General features: G+C 34.5%; 1 protein-coding gene across 1 annotated transcript; it reads left to right on the plus strand.

Annotated features, from left to right (window-relative positions):
* Positions 1–12,048: 12,048 nt before the first annotated feature.
* Positions 12,049–21,811, plus strand: NMBR (neuromedin B receptor; the record flags this gene model as incomplete). Its single annotated transcript, XM_081039282.1, has 3 exons — positions 12,049–12,470; positions 20,645–20,993; positions 21,346–21,811. The coding sequence occupies 3 exons, from the start codon at positions 12,049–12,051 to the stop codon at positions 21,745–21,747; spliced, it is 1,173 nt and encodes a 390-aa protein (XP_080895408.1). The 3' UTR covers positions 21,748–21,811.
* Between the last annotated feature and the right edge of the window lie 4,047 nt (positions 21,812–25,858).

Consider the following 25,858-nt stretch of genomic DNA (forward strand, 5'->3'; position numbering starts at 1 on the left):
TAGTAGTTGGCCCCTTTTGGAGAGATACCATAGCACCTGATTGGGAGCTGGGTGGGGAGGGAGTCCTGTGTTCTTGGCTATACTCACATGAAAGGGAGCTTCTATCATGCCGAGTTGGCAATGTGGGGGGATAAATGTCTCAAATGCCAGACTTTAGAAGGTTTTTGCTGAGATTTAGTAAATATCATTGAATAATATATATGTATTTTTAATTTGCTACATGCACGTTAGACAATTTCTAGAGACATTAAATGGTTGTTTATGTTTATTTATAATTTTAACCAGTTCTGGATTTTTCCCTGGGAAGAGTATCTGTGGAGCTCTTTATGCTGCCATTCCAGAAATTGTCCTCTCGTTCTGGGCTGCTTCTGCTTCTATTTGTAAAGGTATAGCTAAATCCTTGCTTGATTCAAAGTATAAGCTTCTCCCACTATTTTGTTCAGTCATGCTTTCTTAACATTTCCTCCATTTGGAAGTAATTTAGTTACAGCTTCTTTACCAGACTAAGACATGTGTTACCATTTACCTATTCCCTGGAATAGGATAACCATGGGACATCATATTCTTGTAAGAGAAATCCTTTGAATGTCTCTTCCCGTTAATGGCAAATTCCATTAGTGCTGATTTTCCTATGCCTAGTCCTGTTTTCCCTAAAACTCTCTTTGATCTGGTGGTTAACTTTTATTTATCTACCATATATGTTATATCCTACCATATATATTTATAATGACAAGCAGGAGAAAAGGAGGAGGGACACAGGCTAGAATGGGGCTAATGAATTTATTTAGCAATATCTAATCAATTTATTTAGCAATATGCAATAGTAAAAGACAAAGGCAATTAATAGAATGTGCTAATTGCAGAAAGTAAAGGTGGTTAAGACTAAACTATATACATTGATACCAATGTCACATCAAAGGAGTACACATACATGTAAGTTTAAGAGATCCCAACATATGTTTACTATTGATCAAAAACCACTTGGCTAAATACACAAATAACATCAGTAAGGAGTATCCATAAGCAGTAATAAGCTCTACAGGATAGTAACTATTACAGTAGATGTCAAAAGCTCACCAAACTGGGGGAGAACAACACTGGAAAAGTCATAAATCAAAACCTTGCCAGGTCTGCAGCTGAGAGAAACTCAGGCGTCTCCCACACCGCTGCTTGCTAGGTACCAAGAATGTTGCTGCTGTTGACATTGTTGTTGTTCTTAGAAGTCGAGGCGTCTTCTTTTGTTGTAACCTGCAAGCTGCATATAAGTTTTCTAGATGCTAACAAGTTCTCAAGAAGGCTAACTGTGGGGAACCACACTGGAGAGGCTGGGAACCAGCCAGACCTCACCAGGTTCGTGGCTGGAAGTCAGGACGTCCCCTGGTGTTGTAAGCTGCATGCTGCTGGAAGTCTTCAAAATGTTAGAATGAGGAGAATGACATTGACCAAATGACAAATGACAAATGACCAAGTTTGTCACCAATGACAAATGACCAAATGATGAAACAATAATTTATTAATACTGCCAACTGAGGTCTGTCTTATATATTTTCTCAGATGTACATTAGGGCCAAGTTTCTTGTTTCTGCCTCCCCTCCAGGAATGGCCAGTTCTGGGAGGGTCCAGCAGTTACTGATATGAATGTTGCCCATCCGGCCAAAGTGCCAATTTATCCGGATAAGCTTTATCTACTGTTCTTGCTTGGGACCATCAGCCCAAGTTCTTCCAAAGCCTGGCAATGTGTCTGTCACGTCGTCCTGATATAACTTAGCTACTTCTTCACTTCATCTGTTGATGTGGGCAAAACAGACAGAACAAAGAGGGAATTCTCTCAATCCCTGATCAAGAATTTCTTTAACCTTAAGGTAACCATCACCTCACAACATGGACAGAACAACAAACATTATCTCATATCTCCCCTACGGGAGAGAATGAGACCAAACAGAAAACCTCATCTCATGTCTCCCCTGCTCGGGAGAATGAGACCAAAGGGGGAACTTACTCAACCCCTGATCACAGCACAGAAATCACCTCAAATATAGAAACAGACAAAAGCTAATAGACAAAAGCTCACATCAACCAATGAAGACAAATTTTCTTTAACATCTTCCCTACAATATTGTATACTAATTGTATGCTAACTGCCTGAGTGAAATCAAGAAATGATATTTACATGTAAAATTTTTGTGTTTCCTAAGACAAACTCATGTGGGAGTGGTTATTCCTAAGTATACCTTGATCTGTGTGTGCCTGAGAATCGTCCATAAGTCATATATATATATTTATTTATTTAAAGCAATGGAAAAACTGTTTTGACACATAACATTTATTACATGCTGGGTAAGTGGCAGACTTCCTGCCACTATAACTTGGTATTTTCCTTAATAGTTCATCATCAAATTTAGAGTTACATAATGATCTTCAGTTCTATTAACAAGGGTCCTTAAAGGTTGATTAGGGAGAAGAGATTCTCATAGATGTTTCAAAAGAGTCACTGGTGTAACCTGTGGAATGAGAGCCAACAGGTAACCACATTAGTAGCCTTCCACTTAGCCAGCATAAGAGTTTCTGTGCTTTCATCAAATACATATGAAACAAGTCACTCTAGTAACAATAGTTCACAGGTTTGCTGTCCTCCAGACCATAGAATATTGTTGAAATAATGGCAGAGGTTTCAACCAACAAAGTGATTTGCCATTATAGGAATATGAAGCCAAGAGACAAAATTCTTATCTTCCTCAAGGTACTGTGCAAGGCACCAATGTTCTATTTCTTTTCCCTTTTGAATAATTCATCTGTCAGCTCCTTTCTTCTTCAAATATTATTTCACCTTCTTTCATTAATTTTTATCATTTCTTTATCCAAACATTTCATCCCAACATAGGTCCAGTTTAACGGGTAAGTTTAATTTGGCAACTAAACTACCATTCTTGCTATACATTTTCAAACAAATGGGGTAACAAATCTGTATGTATTTTCATTGATTTTCTTGCCTTAATGTACTGGCTAGAACTTCTGTAACAATACTGAGTAGATGTGGTCAGAGCAGACATCTTGTTTTGCTCCTTGTCTCAGGAGAAAGGCATTCAATCTTTCACCATTACGTGTAGTGCTCACTGCAGGTTTTTGTGGATTTTAAAAATCACGTGAACAAAGTTTCTTCTATTTCTTGTTTGCTGAGAACTTTTTTTGTGAATGGATTTTGGATTTTTTCCAATTTTGTTCTGCATCTATTGAGATGTTAATATGGTTTTTCTTTTCCAGTCTTTTAGTATAGTGAATTACACTGATTTGTAAGTGATACACCAATGTTGCAATCCAGGGATAAACTCTACTTGGTCATAACATACGATGCTTTTCTTAAAGACATGTTTTTGGATTTGATTTGCTAAAATTTTCTTAAGAATTTCATATCTATGTTCATGAGAGATTAAGGTCTACAGTTTACTTTTTCCCCTTGTAATGTCTGTCTGATTTTAGTATCAAAGTAATACCAGCCTCATTGAGTGAGTTAGGAAATATTCCCTCCTCTTGCATTTAATAAAAGATTTTGTTTAAAATAGAATCACTTCATCAGATTCCCTTATCCTGATTTATTTTCTTATAGCAGTATTTTGTTTATTTACTTGCTTGTATTATCTTTGTTTAAAATTGTTTAAGCATTATTTCTGTCATAAATATTTGGTAGAATTAATCAGTGAAGCCATCTGGACCTAGAATTTTCTTTGTGGAGAGGTTTTCAAATTTAATAAACTATTTAATATAAGACAGTTTAGGTTATTGATTTCTTCTTATGTTGGCTTGAGTAGCTTGCTTTTACCAAAAGGAATGTGCCCGTTTCATGTCAGTTGTTGAATTTATTGTCATAAAATTCTTCATTATGTTGCATATATACTAAAAATATCTATAGAATGTATTCACTTCATTCATATCTTCATTACTGGTATCATCATTTGTATTTTCTTTCTGTTTTCTGATAAGTCTAGCTTATCAGAGGCATGTCAATTTTATTGCTCTCAAATAATTAACTTTTGATTTAATTGATTTTTGTACGTTCTTATGTTTTCTATTTTGTTTCATTTGTTTTATGTTTTATTGAATTATATTTTAATTTATATCCTTTCTTCTGCTTACTTTGGGTTTAATTTGCTATTTTTGTTCTTGAGTTTTAAGATATAAGCTGAAATCATTGATTCTTCTTTATTACAGGCACTTAGTGCTATAAATTTCCCTCTAATCATTGCTTTATCTGTATAGCTCAAATTTACATAGATTGTGATTTTGTTTTTATTTACTTCAAATTACTTTCTAATTTTCCTTTTGATTTATTCTTAAAAATGAGTCATTTAGAAGTGTGCTATTTACATAGATTTGGGGGTTTTCCAAGTTACCTCCCATTATTGAGTTCTAATTTAATTCTTCTACGGTCAGTCAACATGTTTTTAGGTTTTGAATCCTTTTATATTTATTGAGACTTTTTTTTAAATGACCCAGAATATATTTTATCATTGTAAATGTTCTGTATGCAGTAGAAAAGAATGTATATGCTGCTGTTGTTTGGTGAAGTATTTTATAAATGCTAAGTAGAACAAGTGGGTATTACTATCAACTTCCCTAACCTAATTATCTGAGTCAACTTGTTCCAGTCAGTGTTCAAGTAATATTGTACCACTTCACATACAGATAAGAAACTTACAGGAGTATATTTGCATTTCTCCTCTCCATTTCTTTGTGCTATTATTATCATATTTTACTTCCATGTATGTTATAATTCACATAATATGTATTTGCCTACTCAATTACCTTTTTAAAAGATTTAAATAATAAGGAATTAATTTATATATTTAAAATTTACATGCTTTTATTCATTTTTACAGGTAGATAGAATCATTTTACATCTGTATAAAGAACTACTTTTATCCCTGTAGTTCAGGGCTACTAGTGATAAATCTTTGAGCTTTTGCATGTCTGAAAAATTATATATCTAACCTTTGTTTTTGAAAATTATTTTCTTGAGTATAAATTTTTTTTAAAGGTTTGATTTTTTATTTTGAGAAAAATGGAAGCAGTTATATTTTCCAAAACAGTAAAACAACGATCTTGCTATGACTTAGAGACAGAGAAGAGTTTGTCTTCATTTTTGGTATTATCTGCCTGTATTTGACAGTTGCAACTTTTTTAAGTGACATTTTCTTTTCTTTTAGGATTTTAAACTTACTGTTCCACTTTCTTTGAGCTTTCAATGTTTCCAGTAAAATGTCTCTTGTTGTTTTATTTGTGTCCCCATACATGTCTGTTTGTTTATTATTTTACTTATATTACTGGCTGATATTAATAATTTTCTCTTTGTCATTGTGATTTGCTTATGATGTATTTTGGTACATCTTTTTTAAGGCATGGATGGAATTACTTAAAAAAACAAATAAGACTTCTTTTAACATTAAAATATAAAGCAGATAATCCTATCAAGTAGTTTTCATAGACATAAATGTATATATGTAAAATGCAGCATCTTATTAGATACATATGACTTTTATCATATTTATCTCTTTTAAAAACTAGAGTTTATTTTTTAGAGCAATTTTAAAGGCAAATTTACAATAGGGTCACAGAAAAAATAAAACTGAGCCTAAGTACAGAGATTTCCCATAAACCTTCTTTTCTCACACATGTACAGTGTTCCTCATTATCAACATCCTGCACAGAGTGGTAAGTTGTTATAATTAATGGACCTATCATTATTACCCAGAATCCATCATTCGCATTACCATTAGGGTTCATTCTATGGGTTTTGACAAATGTATAATAACGTGCATCCACCATTATGATATCATACAAAGTACTGTCACTACCCTAAAAATCTTCTGTGCATTCCTCTTCCTTTCTCCATCCTCCCTAGGGTAAGCCCTGACAACTATTGTTCCCTTTACTCTCTCCATAGTTTTGTTTTTTTCAAGAATGTTATATACTTGGAATTGTACAATAAGTAACCTCTTCAGATTGGCTTCTTTCACTTAGTAAAATACATTTACATTTCCTCCATGTCTTTTCAGGGTTTGTTATGTCATTTTTTAGAGATGAATAATATTTCATTGTCTGTATACACCATAGTTCATTCATTTACCCTCCGAAGGAAATTTTGGTTACTTTAACATTTTGGCAATTGTGAATTAAACTCGTATAAGCAGGCATCTGCAGGATTATGTGTGGACATTAGTTTTCAACTCATTTGGGTAAATATCAAGGAGCACAATTGCTGGATTGTATGGTAATAGTATATTTAGTTTTGTAAGAAACTGCCAAACTGTCTTCCAAAACATCTGTAACATTTTGCATCAATACCAGCAATACACGAGAGTTTCTTTTGTTTCACATTCTCAACAGCATTTGATATCATCAGTATTTTGAATTTTGGTCATTCTAATAGGTGTGTGGTTGTATCTCATTGTTGTTTTAATTTTCAAATTCCTAATAACACATGATGTTGAGCAGCTTTGTCTATGCTTAGTTGCCATCTGTCCATGTTCTTTGGTAAGGTGTCTGTTCAGATCGTCTCCCTATTTTTAAATTAGTTTGTTTGTTCTCATACAGCTGAGTTTTGACTGTTTTTGGTATATATTTTCTCCCCGTCTATGACTTGTCTTCTCATTCTCTTGACAAGATCCCTTGCAGAACCAAAGTATTTAATTTTGATTAGCTCATTGAGCTCATTCTTTCTTTCATGGACTGTGCCTTTGGTATTGTGCAGTCATGCAACACTTACTGAAAGGGATACGTTCCAAGATATGCGTCATTAAGTGATTTTGTCATTGTGTGAATATCATAGATTGCACTTACACAAACCTAGGTGATTTAGTCTACTACACACCTAGGCTATGTGGTATAGACTATTGCTCCTAAACTAAAAACCTGTTCAGCATGTTACTCTACTGAATATTGTAGGTAATTGTAACACCATGATAAATATTTATGTATGAACATATAAGTATTTATAGCTAAACATAGCTGAACATAGAAAAGGTATAGTAAAAATATGGCATAAAAATAAAAATGTTGCACAGGGCACTTACCATGAATGGAGCTTGCAGGACTGGCAGTTGCTGTGGGTGAGTCAGTGAGTGAGTGGTGAATGAATATGAAGACCTAAGACATTACTTATACTACTGTAGATGTTGTAAACACTGTACGCTGTACTCTTTGTCAATAAATTAACCTTAGCTTACTATAACTTTTAAAATTTATAACCATATAATTTTTTTAACTTTTAGACTATTATAATAACACTTAGCTTAAAACACAAACCCATTGTATAGCTGCACAAAAATATTTTCTTTCTATATATCTTTATTCTATAAGCTTTTTTCCACTTTTAAATTTTAGTTTTTTTAAAGTTTGTTGTTAAAAACTGAGACAGAAACACCCACATTAGCTGGCCTAGGCCTACACAGGGTCAGAATTATCTGCACTACTGTCTCCACCTCCACATTTTGTTCCACTGGAAGGTCTTAAGGTCAAGAACAGGTGTGGGGCTATCATCTCTCATGATAACAATGCCTTCTTCTGGAACACCTCCTGAAGGACCCACCTGAGGCTCTTCTTGAGGATGTATCACTCTTTTCAGAAATATGTCCACGGTGGTTTGTTTGGTTTGTTTCTTTTTTCGTCATAGATTTGCTTGTAAACAGATAATGCACCATGAACATTCCTCTCTAGTAATAAACATCTTTCAGTGTTGACATCCATGCTTTCAAACTTTATAAGGAGCTCGTAGAGGTCTGAACAAGCTTCTGCTATACCCTTCACTGTGAGTTTTATTGGGAATTCTTCTGCAGTTTCCTTTTCCCTTGCCTCTTCTTCAGCTTTGTGCTCCTGTTCCAGTTCCAACAACTGCTCATTAGTCATTTCCTCAGAAACCACCTCTAGGAGCTCCCTAATGTGATCCTCATTCACACCCAGGTTAAAGTTATTTGCCTTCTCAACACCAGCCATATTGACTTTTGCTGCTTTGTCATCCTTGGCAAATCCTTTGAAGTCATGAACTAACTTCTTGCATATCTTCTTCCAGATGCCATTTATACATTCCTTGACGACAACATCCCAAGTCCAAGCAAAGTTTTTGATGCAGTCATAGGTATTTTAATTCTTTGAGAAAGGCATCAGGGCCTTCTCCTTGTCTTCCTTAGTTGCAGCAATAGCCTGGGCAAAGGTTCTCCCCAAGCAGTAGGCCTTAAAAGTTGTTGTAATTCCTTAACCCATTTGTTGGATCAAAGAGGTGGTGTTTTAAGGGAATAATACCACTTTGATATTGAGATGGAAATCACCAATAAAAAGATGATGTCTGGGAGCATTATCAACAATAAGCAAAATCTTGAAATGTATGTTATTCTCCAAAGAGTAGTTCTCTATAATACTGGCATAGTAATTCAGGAAGGCATTTTGGAAAAAGAGCTGGTCATCCATGCCATCTTATTGCACCTGCGATACACTGGCAAAGTGTGCTTATTGATATGCTTGAAGGACCTGGGGTCCTCAATGTGCCAGATCACAAAGGGTTTCAAATTGTAGCCTGTAACATTGCCCTTAAGCAAGACCATTATTGTGTCCTCAAAAGCCTTAAAACCTGGCTTTGATGTTGCCTCCTTATTGACAAAAGTCTATTTAGACATCCATTTCCAGAATAGAGAGGTTTCATCTATACTGAATATTTGGCAAGTAATTTTCCTCTGCAATCAGCTTATCTAAAGTTACCAAAAAATGTTCAGTTGCCTTCACATCAGCACTGTCAGACTCCCACCACTCGCTTTCATGTTATGTAATGAATAATGATTCTTGAGTCATTTAAACCATCCACAGCTAGCAGTAAAATCAACACTATAGTCCAATTCAGCTTTTTCTTTCAACATTGCAAACAGATTTTTTGCTTTAGCCATGATTGTTATGGTGCTGTGGATATACTTCTGTGTCTGGTCTTCAATCCAGTACACTTCATTAGAAGTTTGTCAAAGTGTGATAGAGGACCTTATCAAATTTTTGTTAGTCTCATTGCCTTAAGTGAAGCAGATCCTTGAACAACTTCCATTATTTTGTTTTTGCTCTTCAAGATTGTAGCTATGGTGGAATAGGACAAGTCTGACTGGTGAGCAATAACCAATACTGGTTTTCCACTTTCATTTTCCTTAGTCACTTTGTGTTTCGTTTCCAGGTCTATCACTCAATATGACCTCTTACTGGCAACATTAGCAATGGATTTTGTATGCAGTGATGAACAAAACAACATGAGATTAAATCAAGCACAAGAGAATTTTGCAACCAAGAAACCAGGTAAACAGGAGGTAGATGAAGCTGTGCTGATCCAGCATCTCATGGCAAAATGTTTTACAGAAAACTTTTTTTTTATAAGTGGAAAGAGTACACTCTAAAATAATAATAAAATTGGAGTATAGTAAATGCATTAACCATTAATCATTTATTATCATTATCAAGTATTATGCACATAATTGTATGTGTTATACTTTTGTATGAACATAACATGGTACATGGAGCATTGATTATAATAAAAGAAAGTTTGTGTCTTCAGTAGATGTTTCTGATGTGTATTGATTCTATACAGTTGAGATGATATCCATGTACTTACACATAATTTAATGATACATCTAAACAGTGCAAATTATAATGACTTTAGAACATATTTTAATACGGTATTAGTAAAGCCATCATTATTAGAACATTCATTATACTCTCCACTCCCATTAATCAAAGGCTTTAAGTAAATACATGTGGATTCATTTGAAATGGAAAAAAATCAGTATAATTCAGATGTCTTTTTCTACAATGCCAGGCAATTGGATGTTTTAAATCTAGTTTTTATAGTAAACATTTTTCCTCATCTAAACTAAACAATGAGCATCATACAGACATAGATATAGCATAGATAGCTATGCAGCAATTTAGACTGCAATATGGTTTCGTATAAAACATTAAAAGGAGATAATTGCAGTTTGAAAGTTTGAGAGATTTCATAATTTAGAAAATTGCTTTAGTAATTTACTTTGCACGATAAGATTGGAAGTTAAAAGAAAATAAATAACTTTGAAAATAAAATACCTAGATATATTCTCAACGTTATATATACATGATATATAAATATAAGTAGTATGTTCATATATACTCAAATATATGTATACAAACATTTTATGTAGTCAACTTTAACTTAACAGATTATTGTTAAGTGATGGAGTCCAAAAAGAGTATATTGAGAAGAGTATCCAAGAAAAGTAGATTGAGTTAGAAAACATAAAATTGATTCATATGCAATTATTTACCTTGTCTAATTCAACTATGGTAATTAAGTGTTGTTCTTGGTCAACAATATCTGAAAAATTTGCTTAAATATTACAAATTGACATATTTCACCAGCTTATGGCTAGATCATTGCAGGTAGTCCTAGACTAATTTCCTTATAGTCATAGTTTTATTTTTTAACAACCAAGAACCAATCAAATTTTTTTTTTTTTCCCCTAATGAATAGAATGTTATTTGGCTAACTTCAAAAGTGTACCATTTCTGGGCAGTTTATATTATATTAGACTCAGGTAGTTAATCTAGGAAGTTATTTTGTTCTGAGGGATATCATATTTAAAATAATGTATCAGAAAAAAGATAAAATAGTGTAGCAGATATATATTGAGTATATATTTAGGGCTGGCATTTCTCAGTCATAGGCATATAAAGATGCAGCCTTAAAAGATATTGGCAAGCTAGTCACCAAAAGAAAATAAAAAGTTGGAATTCACTTTGAAAAATTGTCAGTTTCAGCTAAAGTTGAACATAATCATTGTGACCTTGCAAATCTACATCTGGGATTCAAAAGTGCATCAAAGGACAGGCTAGAAACATTATTCAAATTAGCTAAAACTATAAAGAATCCAAATACCAATCAACCTAGAAAGGGATAAATAAACACTGATATATTTATACTGGAATACTTTATAGCAATGACAAATTCTATATACAAAAGCATGGGTGGATCTCACAAATGTATTGTTGAGTGAAAGAAGCTGCATGCAAGATTACATGCTTTATAATCCCATTTATATTATGCTCAAGAGCAGGTCAACTATTCTTAGACGATAAAAGGCAGAATGAATGTGGTAACCTTAACCTTGAAGGATCATGGTTAGATTGTAGGTTCTGAATGGTGGTTAGATTGAACTGTACGTTAAAGAATTGTGTATGTTCTGCATGTTGCATTTCAATAAAATATAAATTTTAAAATAATATGCCAGCTGTAGGAAAGAGTTTCCATATTTCGGGTGAGAAAAGTGGATCATGGAAGAATACTGGGGAAGGAATTCCACTCATTTACTTCATCCTTTGTCACTCATTCTCTTTTCTAAATTTAGTGTCACATCAGAGACTTGTCAGTTCAGCCTCCCAATCTTCAGAGGTTCACGAACTTCTTGTCCGGGGTTCCTCCCGCTCGGAGGCGGGGAGGGATGGAGGGACTCAGTGTGAGAGAGAGGTCTCAGATCCCCTCCAGTCCCACACAGTATAACAGGAACAAGAGCCAAGCTGTAGGACTAGCCACGTGCCAGCTGCCTCAGGCTAGTTCCCAGTGTTTCAGCTGCGGTTCGCTGGACAGCGACAGGACGACTTCCTCCCTTCCCAAAGAACAGTCGGGCAGGTACAATTATTAATCCCAGAGGGATAAATCTTTGTTTACAAAGGGGCTATTCTCTGCCAGCTATAAGCGAGAACAAATCCGTGAAGATTGGAACGAAGACGCAACCGCTTTACCATTTTTGTTTTTATTTTTTTAAAATTCGGAGCCACAAGGAGCCAACGTGCCCCCTCCAGAAGAGAAGCACTGCAGCGTGTGGACATCCCTCGCACCGGCCCCGTGGTCTCTGGGACGCGCGCGGTGACGCACTCCCCGCAGGCAGTACACTTGTCCGGGGAGAGGGAACCCCATTAAGCCTGAGTCGTGCGCGTCCACTTTGCAGGGTACCTGGGCGCACGAAAACTCCGGCGGACTCTCCTGGAGAGGAGACCATGCCCCCCCAGTCGCTTTGCAACCTCTCCCAGAGCACCGGCGCGAATCAGAGCGGTGTCTATCCCGGGGTGTCGGACAGGGGTTTCCTGCCCGCCCCCGACGGGACCACCGCCGAGTTTGCGATCCGCTGTGTGATCCCGTCCCTCTACCTGCTCATCATCACGGTGGGCTTGCTGGGCAATATCATGCTGGTGAAGATCTTCATCACCAACAGCGCCATGAGGAGCGTCCCCAACATCTTCATCTCCAACTTGGCCGCCGGCGACATGCTGCTGCTGCTCACCTGTGTCCCCGTGGATGCCTCGCGCTACTTCTTCGACGAGTGGATGTTCGGGAAGGTGGGCTGCAAACTGATCCCTGTCATCCAGCTCACCTCCGTGGGGGTGTCCGTATTTACTCTCACTGCTCTCAGCGCCGACAGGTAAGGGCACAGGTGGTGGAATGGCCTAGAAAAGTGGTAGGAAGTGCACCTGGGAGAGGAGGAGAAAGGAGTAGCTGGGAGGAGGAAGAGAAGGTGGGAGAGAGGGAGCATCTGGGAATTAGTTCAAAAAAAAAAAAAGTTAAAATGGACTGAGATGTGAAGCTTGAAAAACATACAAAAATTATTACTTTTCAGATAATTAAAATTGCATTATTTTGAAATTAGTTTTAAAATTGCATGTAATGGTCTTCCTCCTCCCCTCCACATACCTTGAGAATCTTTATTACCTATATCATTAAAAGGCTGTAGAATAAATGGGCAACAGAGCTTCTATCTTGTGTAAACTTTCTGTGTGTGCCTTAAATCTGAGACGTTCACTTTCCTTATTCGGTAGTTCAACAACCTGATAGGTAAGAATGTCTGCCTTAATATTAGGGAAATGCTTGATGCTGATTTTTTTCCAAATAAGAGGAAACATCATCTACACTTATTAACTAACTTCTGCTATTTATTTGAGGCAAAAACAACTAGAATAGTAAATGACAGATGACTTTACACATACTTTTTGTTTTAATTACTCAAGACAAGTTATATATATATATTTATAAATATATTATATATACATATTTTTTTTTCTCCCACAAATAGGTAGGTACCAAAATTTTGTATCTTAAAACAGTGTTGTAAAAATACATCTTTGATATCAAATCTACTTTTCACATATTTTTAAAGGTGGGAAGTGTCCAGTATTCTACCTTGTAGATAAACTAGTTTAACTGCGTCATTTTCCAAGTGAGGATATTGTGGCCCAGGGAATGTAAGTTCCCCTGGCAGAGCTGAGAGAATCCAGTGCCCCTACTGCAGGCTCTCTACATTCTAAATGGTTTCACACATTTAAGCAGGAGGGATGTCTGGATGGAGGTAGGAGCAAAATGTCCAGTTGGGCATCATTGCATGGAGCTGTACTCTTAATTCCCTCAGGGGTATAAACAATTGAAGTCGGATGATTAAGGTGGTGTTCACTCTCCTCTTTAATTTTAAATATTGTTAGTAATGAAAAGTGAGTCCATCTAAATTTCCTGACATGTACAATAATACCCTTACATCACTTTGGCATTGAAAAGTTCATCTTCATTGAAAGAAGACAATATGCAGTGGACAGCCACTGTCTTTTTAAACCCAATACTATTGATTGTGTCTTGTTTGTGTAATATTTTTTCTCAAACCACATTCCTATAAAAATGGGTGCCGTTGGATAAATTGCACACCTTACTTTATCTTTATCTTTTTACCTTACTTTATCAATTATCTTTTAAACAAGTTTTCTTTAAATTCATAATTAAAATGTGACTTTGTAATTTAACTGCCCTTCCTTAGGGGACCTATTTTAAATAGAAAGTTTTTAAAAATTCTACTTAGTTATTAGAATAAAACTTAATGGATAGCTATCACTATAACATTTAAAATTACTATCATTATGCTTTCATTTTCAAAGGCAATGTTAATAGCAAGACCTAGGACTTGAGTATATTTCACACTTCTTTTCTCTATTGTCATGGAGACAGGTAAATTGGCTCTGACAAAGGTTAGAGAAAATGCTATTCCTCACATATTTACTGATTTTTCCAGTTTCTTATGTGTATTATGTACTTTGTAAATTAAAGCATGGATACTTTAATAATAACGACAAAGAAAGGTGGGTTGCCTTTTCTACGTGGTGCAGAAACTACTCTGGCCTATCAGTATGTATTTTGGAAATATAAATTAAGGAACTGAAATAACTGGTGATGAAATTACACAATACATCCCAAACATTAACTGAAATGGTTTGAAAATGTTTTGTTATATATTGTCTATACTTCTGCTGTTCTTCCAGAACATAGTAATCTAAGTGTTTATTTGTACTTGATCTCCTTGTACTTTATCTCACCAAATATTTTGATTCTGGTGGATTTGGAAACAAGTATAAGACTAATTTCTCTTAGCACTGTGCTAAGTTTTTTTTGCGTGAATTTATTATCCTTAAATGCTATGAGGTAGGCACTAATTTACCATTTTAAACTGAAGAAAACTAAGGCTTGAAATTAAGCAACATTTTCATGATCTCTCAGTGAAGGAGACAGCATTTAAAACCAGTTCCAAGCTTGCAGTCTTTACCATTAAACCACAGTATTACTTAGTAAAAAGAAATTACTATTTTTTTCCTGTTTAATGGCAGACTAAAAAATTAAAACAAAGCACCCAAGAATAATAAAAAAGATGGCAAAAGCTGATTCATTAGATTCAATAGAATGAAAGAATGTCATCAACGTAATTGCAAAATAAAAGAAACACCTTGAGTTCAAAATGTAGTAATGATCATACCAAGAGGATAATTGAAAAATAAAAGCGTTGTTATGATAGTTTTTAAACAACAAATTCAATACTTTGTTACACCAAACCAAATATTCTACCTTCATGAAATGGCTGAACTGTCTCCCTAAGAAAATAAAGGTAGGGAGTTTAGAAATAGAGATCATAGCAGTATAGAAAAAGAAACAAGAAGATAATTAGATTTTGGAAAGCATGTAGCAATGTAAAATGGAAAGTTGATGTTATATGTCATTGATGACAGCATCACTGGATAGCAGAAACTGAAATAAGAAATACAATATTTATGAATCTACCTTCCTTCATGTGTAAATCACCTAGTGTCATATGGGTGGTATGGGTGAAACTTTCCTTACTTGTGATTATTAACCCTTGACTTTCCAAATTCTTCTGAGTAGCTTCAGCGGATTCATCCTTAAGATTAAGTTCATTTGTGTCCACTGTGGCTGTGCCTCAAAGCATTTCATAACCACAAGTGGGGGAGAGACAGTCCATGGTCTGCAGTGGTGACTGTAGTGCTTTCAGTTTATGGTTTTACTTTTATCTTGCTGGATTTTTTGGTTACTGTTTTAAAAATGTACTTCTTTTGCTTGCTCACATTAAATAGCTGATTAAAAGTATTTGAATATTCTGTGTTGTATTCTTTCTATTTACTACCAGTTTTACACAAACACTTTCCCACCGCCAGTGTTGGGACATGTGTACTGTGATACTGGCTGGGTAGGCGGAATTCCATCGATCACATTTAGATCGTGGTTTGCGTTATAGATGTCTTCTTTGTTATCTACTATGAGTTTGCATTTCCAAACTTAGAATACTATTTCTTTCATTCTTGAAAACCTTTTGGCCTCTAAAAACCCATAATTAAAATGCAAAGTAACTTTTAAGAATGAGTTCTCCTTTTTCCTTTATAGCAAAAATTCCCACAGATTCCTAGTGCTAAACTATAAATGTTATCCTTTTATGTACTTACAAGTGTAAAACTAGATATCATTTCCATACTCTGCGTTTTTATATAACTGTTAACTAAAATGCATTTACAAATTAAAATTTAAAAATCTATAAACAATAAAAATGAAATTGATATCAATTGAATGTTCCAGGTTATGTTGTTTTTTTTCTGATACAAAATATCCAATGTTGGATTGAAGGGAAAAAAAATATTGCACCTAATCTGACTAAAGTGCCTATGTATTAATAATCACAAGCTTTTGTTCGCTACTTATGATAAACAGATTTCGTGCTGTAACTGAGCAAGTTCTCTTAGGTATGAACCTTGAATCATTCATATCATACCAAAGCAAACAGATAATTTCTTTAAGATAACTGTTTGTTAAAATATTGAAACAGATCAACTGTGACCCTTAGGTCTAACACTCCCAAGGCTTTAGGGAGCTTTTTCATTAGTCTTTGCCAGTGCCGAGCGGGAGGGCCATTATCTGTTTGGTGGTTTCTCACCAAAATTCTTGACAGAAGCTTGGTACTGATTAACCAGCTAGACCTGACTGGAAATGCTTTCTTCTTTGGTCCACAGCCCTGGGCAGTATGCTGAGAAACTCCTACTTCTCTCAGTAGGTACTGAGATCGGCACTCAGCGTGCTTCTAAGCTCTTCTGAAGAGTTCAGGCTGGCTATAGATACCTAAGAAAAAGAGTCCACACTCACCCTACAGATAACCAAATGTTTCCAAGTGATAACATTCATTTTCACCTTCTTCCAAAAGAATTTGAGGCAGCTTAACGATAAAGATACATATAACATACAGGGAATAAAAAAGGGAGGAAAACCAGGTATAGGGAAAATAAAAGTGACCCATACTTTCAGGAAATGTGAGTCTTGTATTTGTTTGAGAGCTTTATAGCTGCCAATTCAAAAGGACAATTTGTTTTGCATAACAAGTGTTCAGTTGTTATTTTTACATAGCTGAAGACACAAGATGAATTGCAATCTGCACTTAATTTACTACTTTTTAATTTGAATTTATATGGCTCTTCCTTAAATAAAGGTTGTTATATTTGACTCCAATAAATCAGATATCTTTTATTTGTTAGTCTCAAATAATTTTAGCTTACTTCCTTTTCCCTTCTAATTCTCAGATTGAATTAGGTGCTATACAACCCTTACACTATTCACACTATTGCCATAATTTATATGTTACTTTATAGGCTTTGAAGATTATTCATCCACCTTGACCTGAAACCTTTGGGACACACTATAAATTAGAAGAGAATAAACCAGGCTGGGGCTTATGGAATCTAGCTACCAGTCCTGGACCTGTTACGTTCAAAGGTTCAAGTTGGACAAAATGATAAAACAGCACAAACAGCATGCCCATAAGGCACTATTTTCCTCATTTTAAAAATAAGTGATATTTTCAACTGTACAGTTGAGGGTCCTAAAATGGGATACTACCACCTTCCTCTCTGAGTATTGAGCAAAGAGTGACTCAAAGAGAAGGTACACTTGGTAATTACGGAGGCAACTAGATGCTTAGTTCCAGCGCGTTGCCTATTGCGCTATCCCATGTTACCACATCTCAGACAAGTCTCTCACTTAATTATTTATGCTGCTTCTCTTTGTCCACTTCTAGATGGAAATAAAGACCTTCTAAGACGTACTGGTCAGACTTTTGTCCCTAGTGATACAATAAATAGGAAGCCATCCATTCTGACTGAGCCATAAGATCAGAGAGTGAAGTTCAACACTTACTTATTGTTAGTTGTCACCAGTAGTACAGTTCCTATTTGTGTGTTTTAACCCCCAAAACAACAATTTACTTTGGTCCTTCCAATTGCAGATTGCCCAGGGGGGTTGACCAATTTCCTAGGTCTTATATAGGTTTTGGACGATATTTTGTTATTGTTTATTAGATTATTTATTATTGTTCATAGATTTTCTTCAGCTCGTTGGAGAACCTCAGACATACCCTAAATATACTGAGAACCTGGTATTTTGAATGTTCATTGGCTTTTCTATATAGAACACATGTCTTCATCAAACTTCCATTTATTTTTTATACTGTGTTTTCTGTTTTTGTTCTTTTAGTCTCATTCGTTTCCACATGACCAAGGTTATTTTCATTTTCATGCTCCAAAGTGATGATCCAGCCTAATTTTGGTAGCTTCAAACTTAACGAGCTATCTCTTAACTTATTGTTTTAATTATTGATGCAAAACATTAAATGTTATTAAGTCCACAGCCTATCCCTCGTGAATACTGCTAATTAATTGAGTTTTTTTGGCAATATCTTCTATTTTCAGTTATTCAAAGGTCTTCATGGGGAGCAAGAATAAACTCTAAACCTTCACTTTTTCCTAACACCTCCTTTGATTCATCTATTTGTTATCAATTTTAATTTCTTTCTTAATCAGCTTTTCAATAAGAATATTTTTCCAATTTCCAATGTAGATCTTCTTTTTTCTTTTGTTATTTGTGGATATTTAAGGGGAATATGGTCCCAGCATAAACAGACCAAACAAACAAACAAAACTGGGAGCTATTCTAGAAGGAGAAAAAAACTAAGCATTTTTTTCTATTAGATCCATAGATATATGATAACTTGAAAGATCTTCTAGAATTTAAAAATAATGATAATTCAGAAGAAAGGATGTAAACTAAAGTTAATAAATTATCTTAGAAAATAAAACCAAAAAGAAGATAGAAATGAGTTTGATAAAGTTAAAAATTAAGAAAGAAGAACTGAGATTCAAGCACTGGGGCTTCAATTATTCAGAGAGCTGGTTTAATCCTTTAGAAAAGGATCAAATTTAAGTAAATGGAAAATTATGTAAATGAAAAAAATTACCACGTAGTAACTCTAGGAAAATCAGAGCCATGTGTAAGAAAGAGAACGTACTCATAATATACTACTTAACTCTGCAGTGAGTGCTATTTTTTAGTCATAATAGTTATGTATTGACTATATTATAAACACTTAATATACCTTACTAAATCAGGAAATTGGGAATGAGGGAAATAGATGTAGTAGAGAGAAAATCTTCAACTACCATAACAGGATGTCAAGAACTAAGGGTTATAATATTTGATTCAAGAGTCACTGACAGTAGTATTTTTTAGATATATGGAGGAAATGATGTGAAATTTGTTTTAACTCAGGAGCGGGCCTTGAGATATAACAAGGGACATCTATTTTTTCCTCATAGGACTCTTAATGCTCTCTGATTCCAAAACAAACAAACAAACAAACCTCTGTGAATGTATTAATCTGATTAAGAAATAAAGCAGAAAAAAAATAGCTCCTTCTAGTTACTGATTGTAACTCTCCTTTAAATTTCTTAAGAATATGAAATGAAACAATAGGAGAAGGGAACATAAGCTGAGTGAGTTCTGCCATGTGTGAAGTCTGGGTAAAATGCATGATGGCGTGCTATTTAATTTGGTATTGAAGCCCCTTGCTATTCCTCCACTTTAATTTCTATACATTTTCTGTTTCACGTGGGAAGATCCTTTAGATCAAAATGCAAATGGCTTTTCTCTTACTGAAGGTCTGGGGACGACACTTTGAAGAAAGTCAGGACAGAGAGAGAGGATCCAGAGAGCTGGTTTGAGGCTGGAAGCTCTTATATCATATGGAGAATGGGTAGCATCTCTACAGAACCTCAGAAAGAGACCTTAACCGCTTGTTACGTAGCTTGAGATATTTTGAATTTTTAGAACATTAGGCTAAATCAAGTGTAAATACAGGGTTATGGTATAGTATGTATTTGCTCATTGCCAGGCACCTCACTGTAGGTGCTCTATACGTTTTTTTTCTAATCACAAAAGTTTGAGGGAAGTGTTTTTATCCCCAGTTTACAGAGAAAGAAAAAGACCTTCAGTGATTTTTCAACAGATACCAGAGAAAACACCTCATATTTGTTTGACTAAATTCACGGTTTACTGTATATTGTTAACGTCCTAGGTATACCTTAACCTGAAATATTTTCAAAGACAAATATAAATAATTTGAGGTTTACATACAATTTTTTGCTTTGTTTGCATTATTATTGATTGAGTTAATTGTAGAAGGTTTGGATAGTTTAGGCCATTGGGTTCTGAAGTGTGGTTTCTTTACCGCTATGATGGTGTCAGGTGGGAGAAGAGAGGATGTCATGAGGTCTGGACTTTAAATAAATTTGAACTATAAAGATAGAATATTATTCCATTGCTTTCAGTTCTTATGATTGAATTATGGAGAAACGCCCAGTTTGAATTAGTCTGTCAGATTTACTTATGTCCTTAGAAAAAAATGTGTGGAACTCAGGCTCAGAAGCTCAAGAAGAGTATCAAGGTAGAATTTGATGATATTACTTTGTGGACGTTTTATATTTTGTGGTTAATGCATTTATACTAGCAATTTATACTAGCAATTATAGTAGTGAGAGTTTTTTTGAAAATACAAGTATTTAAAGAATAACATTTAATAAATGAGGATACTTGTAGTATGTGTGGATTTTGAAAAAAACAACAACACAAAACTGTGTAAGCACGAAACAAATTACTGCAATTTGGGAAATGACAACTTCAGATATTTTCCTCTGTCTTCCTGTCTTCTGTGCTAATAAGCAGTGGAATGACTTTCAGACTGAGGCATCAGGGATCTTAGATATTCCATACACTACAGAACAGCTAGGGAATAATGGAGAGTTGGCACCTCTCTCTTAGAAAGATTTCTCTTTCCTGTCTTTCCTGTCCCCTTGTCTCCCCTCCCCTCTCCTCCCCTTTTCTCTCCTCCTGTCCCCTCCTCTCCCCTCCCCTTTCTTTTCTTCTTTCTTAGGAGTAATTTGTGATATATTGTCTTCTCAGGTACAGAGCCATTGTAAATCCCATGGACATCCAGATGTCAGGGGCGGTGCTGTGGACCTGTGTGAAGGCCCTTGGCATCTGGGTAGTTTCTGTGCTGCTGGCTGTTCCTGAAGCAGTGTTTTCAGAAGTGGTGCGCATTGATAGCTTGGATAACGGCAGCTTCACAGCCTGCGTACCATACCCTCAGACTGATGAATTACATCCAAAGATTCATTCAGTGCTCGTCTTCTTGGTCTATTTCCTCATACCCCTTGCTATTATTAGTGTTTATTATTATCATATTGCAAAGACATTAATTAAAAGTGTACATGATCTTCCTGGAGAATACAATGAACATACCAAGAAGCAGGTAAGCCCGTGCATGCTTGTGTGCGTGAGCGTGTTGGGGAGGCGCTGGTCAGCTGCAGTAACTGCTATTTTGTGTTCTATTTCATGGGCTCTCACTACTAGGAAGGATTGTAAGAGTCAGAGGGACTTGCCCTGGCCTGAACTAGAAGGGGCATTGGGAGATCTCTAATATGAGATCTAATATGAGCCATGTCCTAGCTCTGTTATGGCTCACTGAGGTCCAGCTTCTCTGCCATTTGGGCCTGGGACCATTAGAACGTCTCGGAAGGCTTTTCTTTTTCTTTTTCTTTCTTTTTCTTTTTTTTTTTTTAACATGCATTTTAACCAATGAGAATATTTCTTTGTATTTGCAGATGGAAACACGGAAACGCCTGGCAAAAATTGTGCTGGTTTTTGTGGGCTGCTTTGTCTTCTGTTGGTTTCCAAATCACATCCTCTACATGTATAGGTCTTTCAACTACAACCAGATTGACCCATCTCTAGGCCATATGATTGTCACTTTAGTTGCTCGGGTTCTGAGTTTTTGCAATTCTTGTGTCAATCCATTTGCTCTTTATCTACTCAGTGAAAGCTTCAGGAGGCATTTCAATAGCCAGCTCTGTTGTGGAAGGAAGTCCTACGAGGAGAGATCAACCAGCTACTTAGTCAGCTCTTCTGCAGTGCGTATGACATCGCTGAAAAACAACGCTAAGAAGGCAGTGACCAATTCTGTTTTACTAAATGGGCATAGCATGAAGCAGGAAATGGCACTGTGAGTTTCACCATTCAACTCACTACCTGGAAAGAACTTACTTTTCTGTTTCTATTGAGTAGAGCAAAAGGAAGCAATTTTCTCTCTCTTGCTAGTTCTCAGCTAATTCATTAGATAATTTCATGATTGACTTAGAAAAGGCAAGGCAAATTACATTAAAAAATATGTATTACATTAAAAGTGATTCAAAAAGCAATTCTATATGTGTATAAATCAATAATGCTTCAGGATTTAAGCTATTGCTGGAGTCAACTTTAGTGTATTTGTCTTAAATTTGTTTTATCTTGAAGCAGGAAATAAATTCCTGTATTGATTCAATGATTCAATGAGGATAATACTGAAACTCCTAATGTTTGAAATACAAGTCATATTTTCCGAGTGAATTTTAATCCTTCCTAGGGCATGTGTATATCTCCTTTGTTTTAATAAAATAATTAAAAATTCAAAAGGTAAAACTTAATCACCAGTCAATAACATTTATTGTAATTCTTTGTGTGAGTAATCATAATTTATAGAACTATACCTGTAGCTTCTAGGTATGTGATTAGAAGGTCTGAGGGCATTACTATTATAAATGGTAAAAGATATCATCTGAATATGATTTCCATGATGAATATAAAATAGATATCATGTGTTCCAAATGATAAAACTGTGACTCAGAAATTGGCATGGTCACCTTTCTGTACTTTCCTAAATCCCTAAATATTTGGATGATTCTGTTATAGCTCTGATAAGATTTGTGTAATTCTGGTGAGTTCAACCATGAAATCATCATTTCTTGCAACAGCCAGCTGACAAGGTAAGTTTACTCTGCGTGCTATCACAATTCTCTCTGAATAAATGTCTTGGATTTTTTTCACCAAAATATAAAGATGGTATTGATTAAATTCTAAAAGCTACCCCTTCTTAAGTATGTATCTATACGTCTAACATTTGGATTAATATATTTCATACTATTTTCTCTTTCCATATTTGCTGAGTGGAAAGAAAACTCTGTTAGTATACTAAGCTCTTTCTTAAATATCCCTAACCTATACTACTGAAGATATGAAATTCTCAATTGTATGTAGTAGTGGGAAGAATAAACACAAGAAAATTGGCTATGATAGTTGATAATAATAATGATAATGAACATTAATCAAATATTTTCCATGTTCTAGGTATAAACCTAAAGCATTACATGTACTATCTAACTTAATCCTCAATATATAAACCATGAGTTGAAAAAGAAAAGTAGAATATGAAGTTACAATTGGGGTTGTCTCTATTAAAAAAATACACAATGCTGCAAATTTTACAAAAATACCTGATTATGTGAACACATTGCCAGGGCCCTGAACTTAGGCTTTGTTCACTTCATGGTAATTCCAGCTCTAAAATATGTCTCGTTATTATCTTTATTTTATAAATTGGGAAACTGAGTCTCAGAGATATTAAGAGACCTAAAGAGGATTACACAGACATGGGAAAGGTGGGATTTAAAGCTGGATAGATACCACACCACGGTGTTGCACTCACTATTCTCCCACCACTCAGTTGTGAGTTGTGGCTTTTCTTTTCTTTTTTTTCTTTTTTTTTTTTTGTCTTGGATAATTGTTTTAAGCCTTTGGAAAAGTTTAGTTCCATTCATTAGGAAGGTGCAAAATATTACACACAAATTTTATACCGACACTGGGTATTTTATAAATCTTTTAAGACTTATTCATTAAAATCTAAGGAACCAAGGATAATCCTTGGTCAATGCAAAATTTTCTCCTTGCTGATATTAAGATGATGGAAGAAATACACATGAGAAAGATTGCAAGATATATACATTTTGAAAGATCCTTTTAATTTCATATATATACAGACATATTGCTTTATATCCATATAAATTTTTAAATATATATGTATATATATATGTATATACATATATATATATATATATATATATACATGAAGCTGAGGGGCATATATATATATGTACATCTTAAGTATAATGTCTTGATAATTTAAAGTGTAAGAGAAAAATACTGTTATATAATCTGTTATCGGATGTATTTTTCAGGAATGAAAAACATTTATTGATTAAATATTTTAGAAACATTTTGTTTACATATATCTTGTTAAAAATCTTTTTTTAAATGACACTAATGCATTAAAAATGACACCAAAATTTTCAGTTTTTCTTTTAAAAAATAATTTAACAATAGCCACCTATATGATTATATAATATTACCGATATTGTCAAACTTATGGCTGCATTTAAAAATTTTTCCTTCTGGTCAATATTAATATTGAAAGTCAGATTTTTCTCTTGAGGTTGAGCCCTGGTTTGGGAGACTCAGTCAATCCTTATTGCTTTGTTCACAAATTAAGCAGGTTGAGGATTGTGTAAACATTTTTGAATCTGGCTGTTGCACTTCACTGCTGGGATATAATCCCAATTCACTCACTGTTATGATTTCTCATTTTCAAAGGTCTTGTGAATTGCACCATTTTCTCAACTATTTCCTTTATTAGAAATAGAGACCTGAGAGTTAATATATTAGCACATATTCTATATTTAGTATGATGAAGGCAAATATTTAATATTTGCTTTTATTGTATACTTCCAAGTCAAACAAAACTTCATACCATACACATATAAACATACACTCACTCACGTATGAGAATGGGTTCATATCACAATTAGAGCTTAAACTTTGGCATTGATTGATATTTATGTTTATATATACATGTTTTATGTATTTATTTTTGAAATATTTATATTTATTTCTGGGCATTTCATTTGAAGATTTTATTGTTCTTATCATTAAAGAATAAAGTTAAAAGAAATAAACCCCAAATTTATCTATAACGTCAATCTACACAAGCAAATCAAACTGATTATTCATATTAGGCAGAGTAGAACAAAATGCCAAACTCCAAACTGGTAAAATAAACGTAGAGTGAAACAGACCTTTAAAAAGGTAATCAATTTCCTGATTTACATAATTTCATCTAATAGTATCTTAATTCAAGAAATGTTAGGAGAAAACTGTTCTACTATGGTAACATCTGCCTAAGTGGAGGGAAATATCACCAGATCATTATTTTTAGGGTAAGTATAAGACATGTCCTTTTATGTCAGTCTTCTCTTTAAGCCAGGAGCAGTTCAAAAGAACTACAAAATGTTAGGGTCCTTGGAATGCTTGGACCAGAGAATACTCCCATTTAGTTATCTTGTCTGTAAAATGGGTTAAAAAGCATCATAAGGGTTAAATTAGATAATGTATGTAAAGTACTCATGTGGTGCCTGGCATGTTAGTAAGCTTCCAGTAAAAGTAGCTTTTATCATTGTGTTTTAAAGTTATCTTTCTACATGTAGTAAAATAGTAATGAAGTTTATTAAATACATACTATAAGATTTGTCAGATGTTGTATTATATCCTTTACAGGAAGGCTTCATGTCAGTTTACAAGACCAGCATTATTCTGATTCACATTCTATGAATGAGGAAACTGGAGGCAATAAGCAGACAGTGTAAGGATGGAAGAGCTTATTGTTGAACTCTTGTCTATCTGAATTTAAATTCATATATTCTATCTATAGTCAATACTTCCAGGAATCTGGAATTCACATAATTCATTGGAAGATGGAAATAAACATGTCAACATTTTCCTCCCTGAAGGTAGAAGTTATCTGATGATGGAGGACAAAAAAGAATATTTCTCTGAGTTTACTTTTATCATTCTTAGGGTAAGAATACTAGCTTAAATTCTGAGTCACCCATGTGAATACTTTTATAACCATAATTTCTGCCCCTGAGTTTGTTCCTCCATTTTGTGCATATTATATAAAAAAAGGTTAGAGAGAATAATAAAAATTAATGGAACATTTTTTGATACCAAAACACATATTTTATTTGACTATTTGCTTGTTAGAAGATGACTTAAATTTTTATACGATTCTATAGAGCTGTAAAATAGTTAATGGATTTTGAACAAGTATAACTTTTCCATTTACTAATATTTTATTACTGGCTTCACTGTACATTTAGGAAATATTTCCATTAAGTTTCTGAGAAATGAAATGTTTCAACCATCAGGCTTCTCTTAAAATAGAACAAGCATGTGTATTTCAACTTCAAATAA

The sequence above is a fragment of the Rhinolophus hipposideros genome (genome assembly GCF_964194185.1).
Source record: "Rhinolophus hipposideros genome assembly, chromosome: 3".
Lineage (NCBI taxonomy): Eukaryota > Metazoa > Chordata > Mammalia > Chiroptera > Rhinolophidae > Rhinolophus > Rhinolophus hipposideros.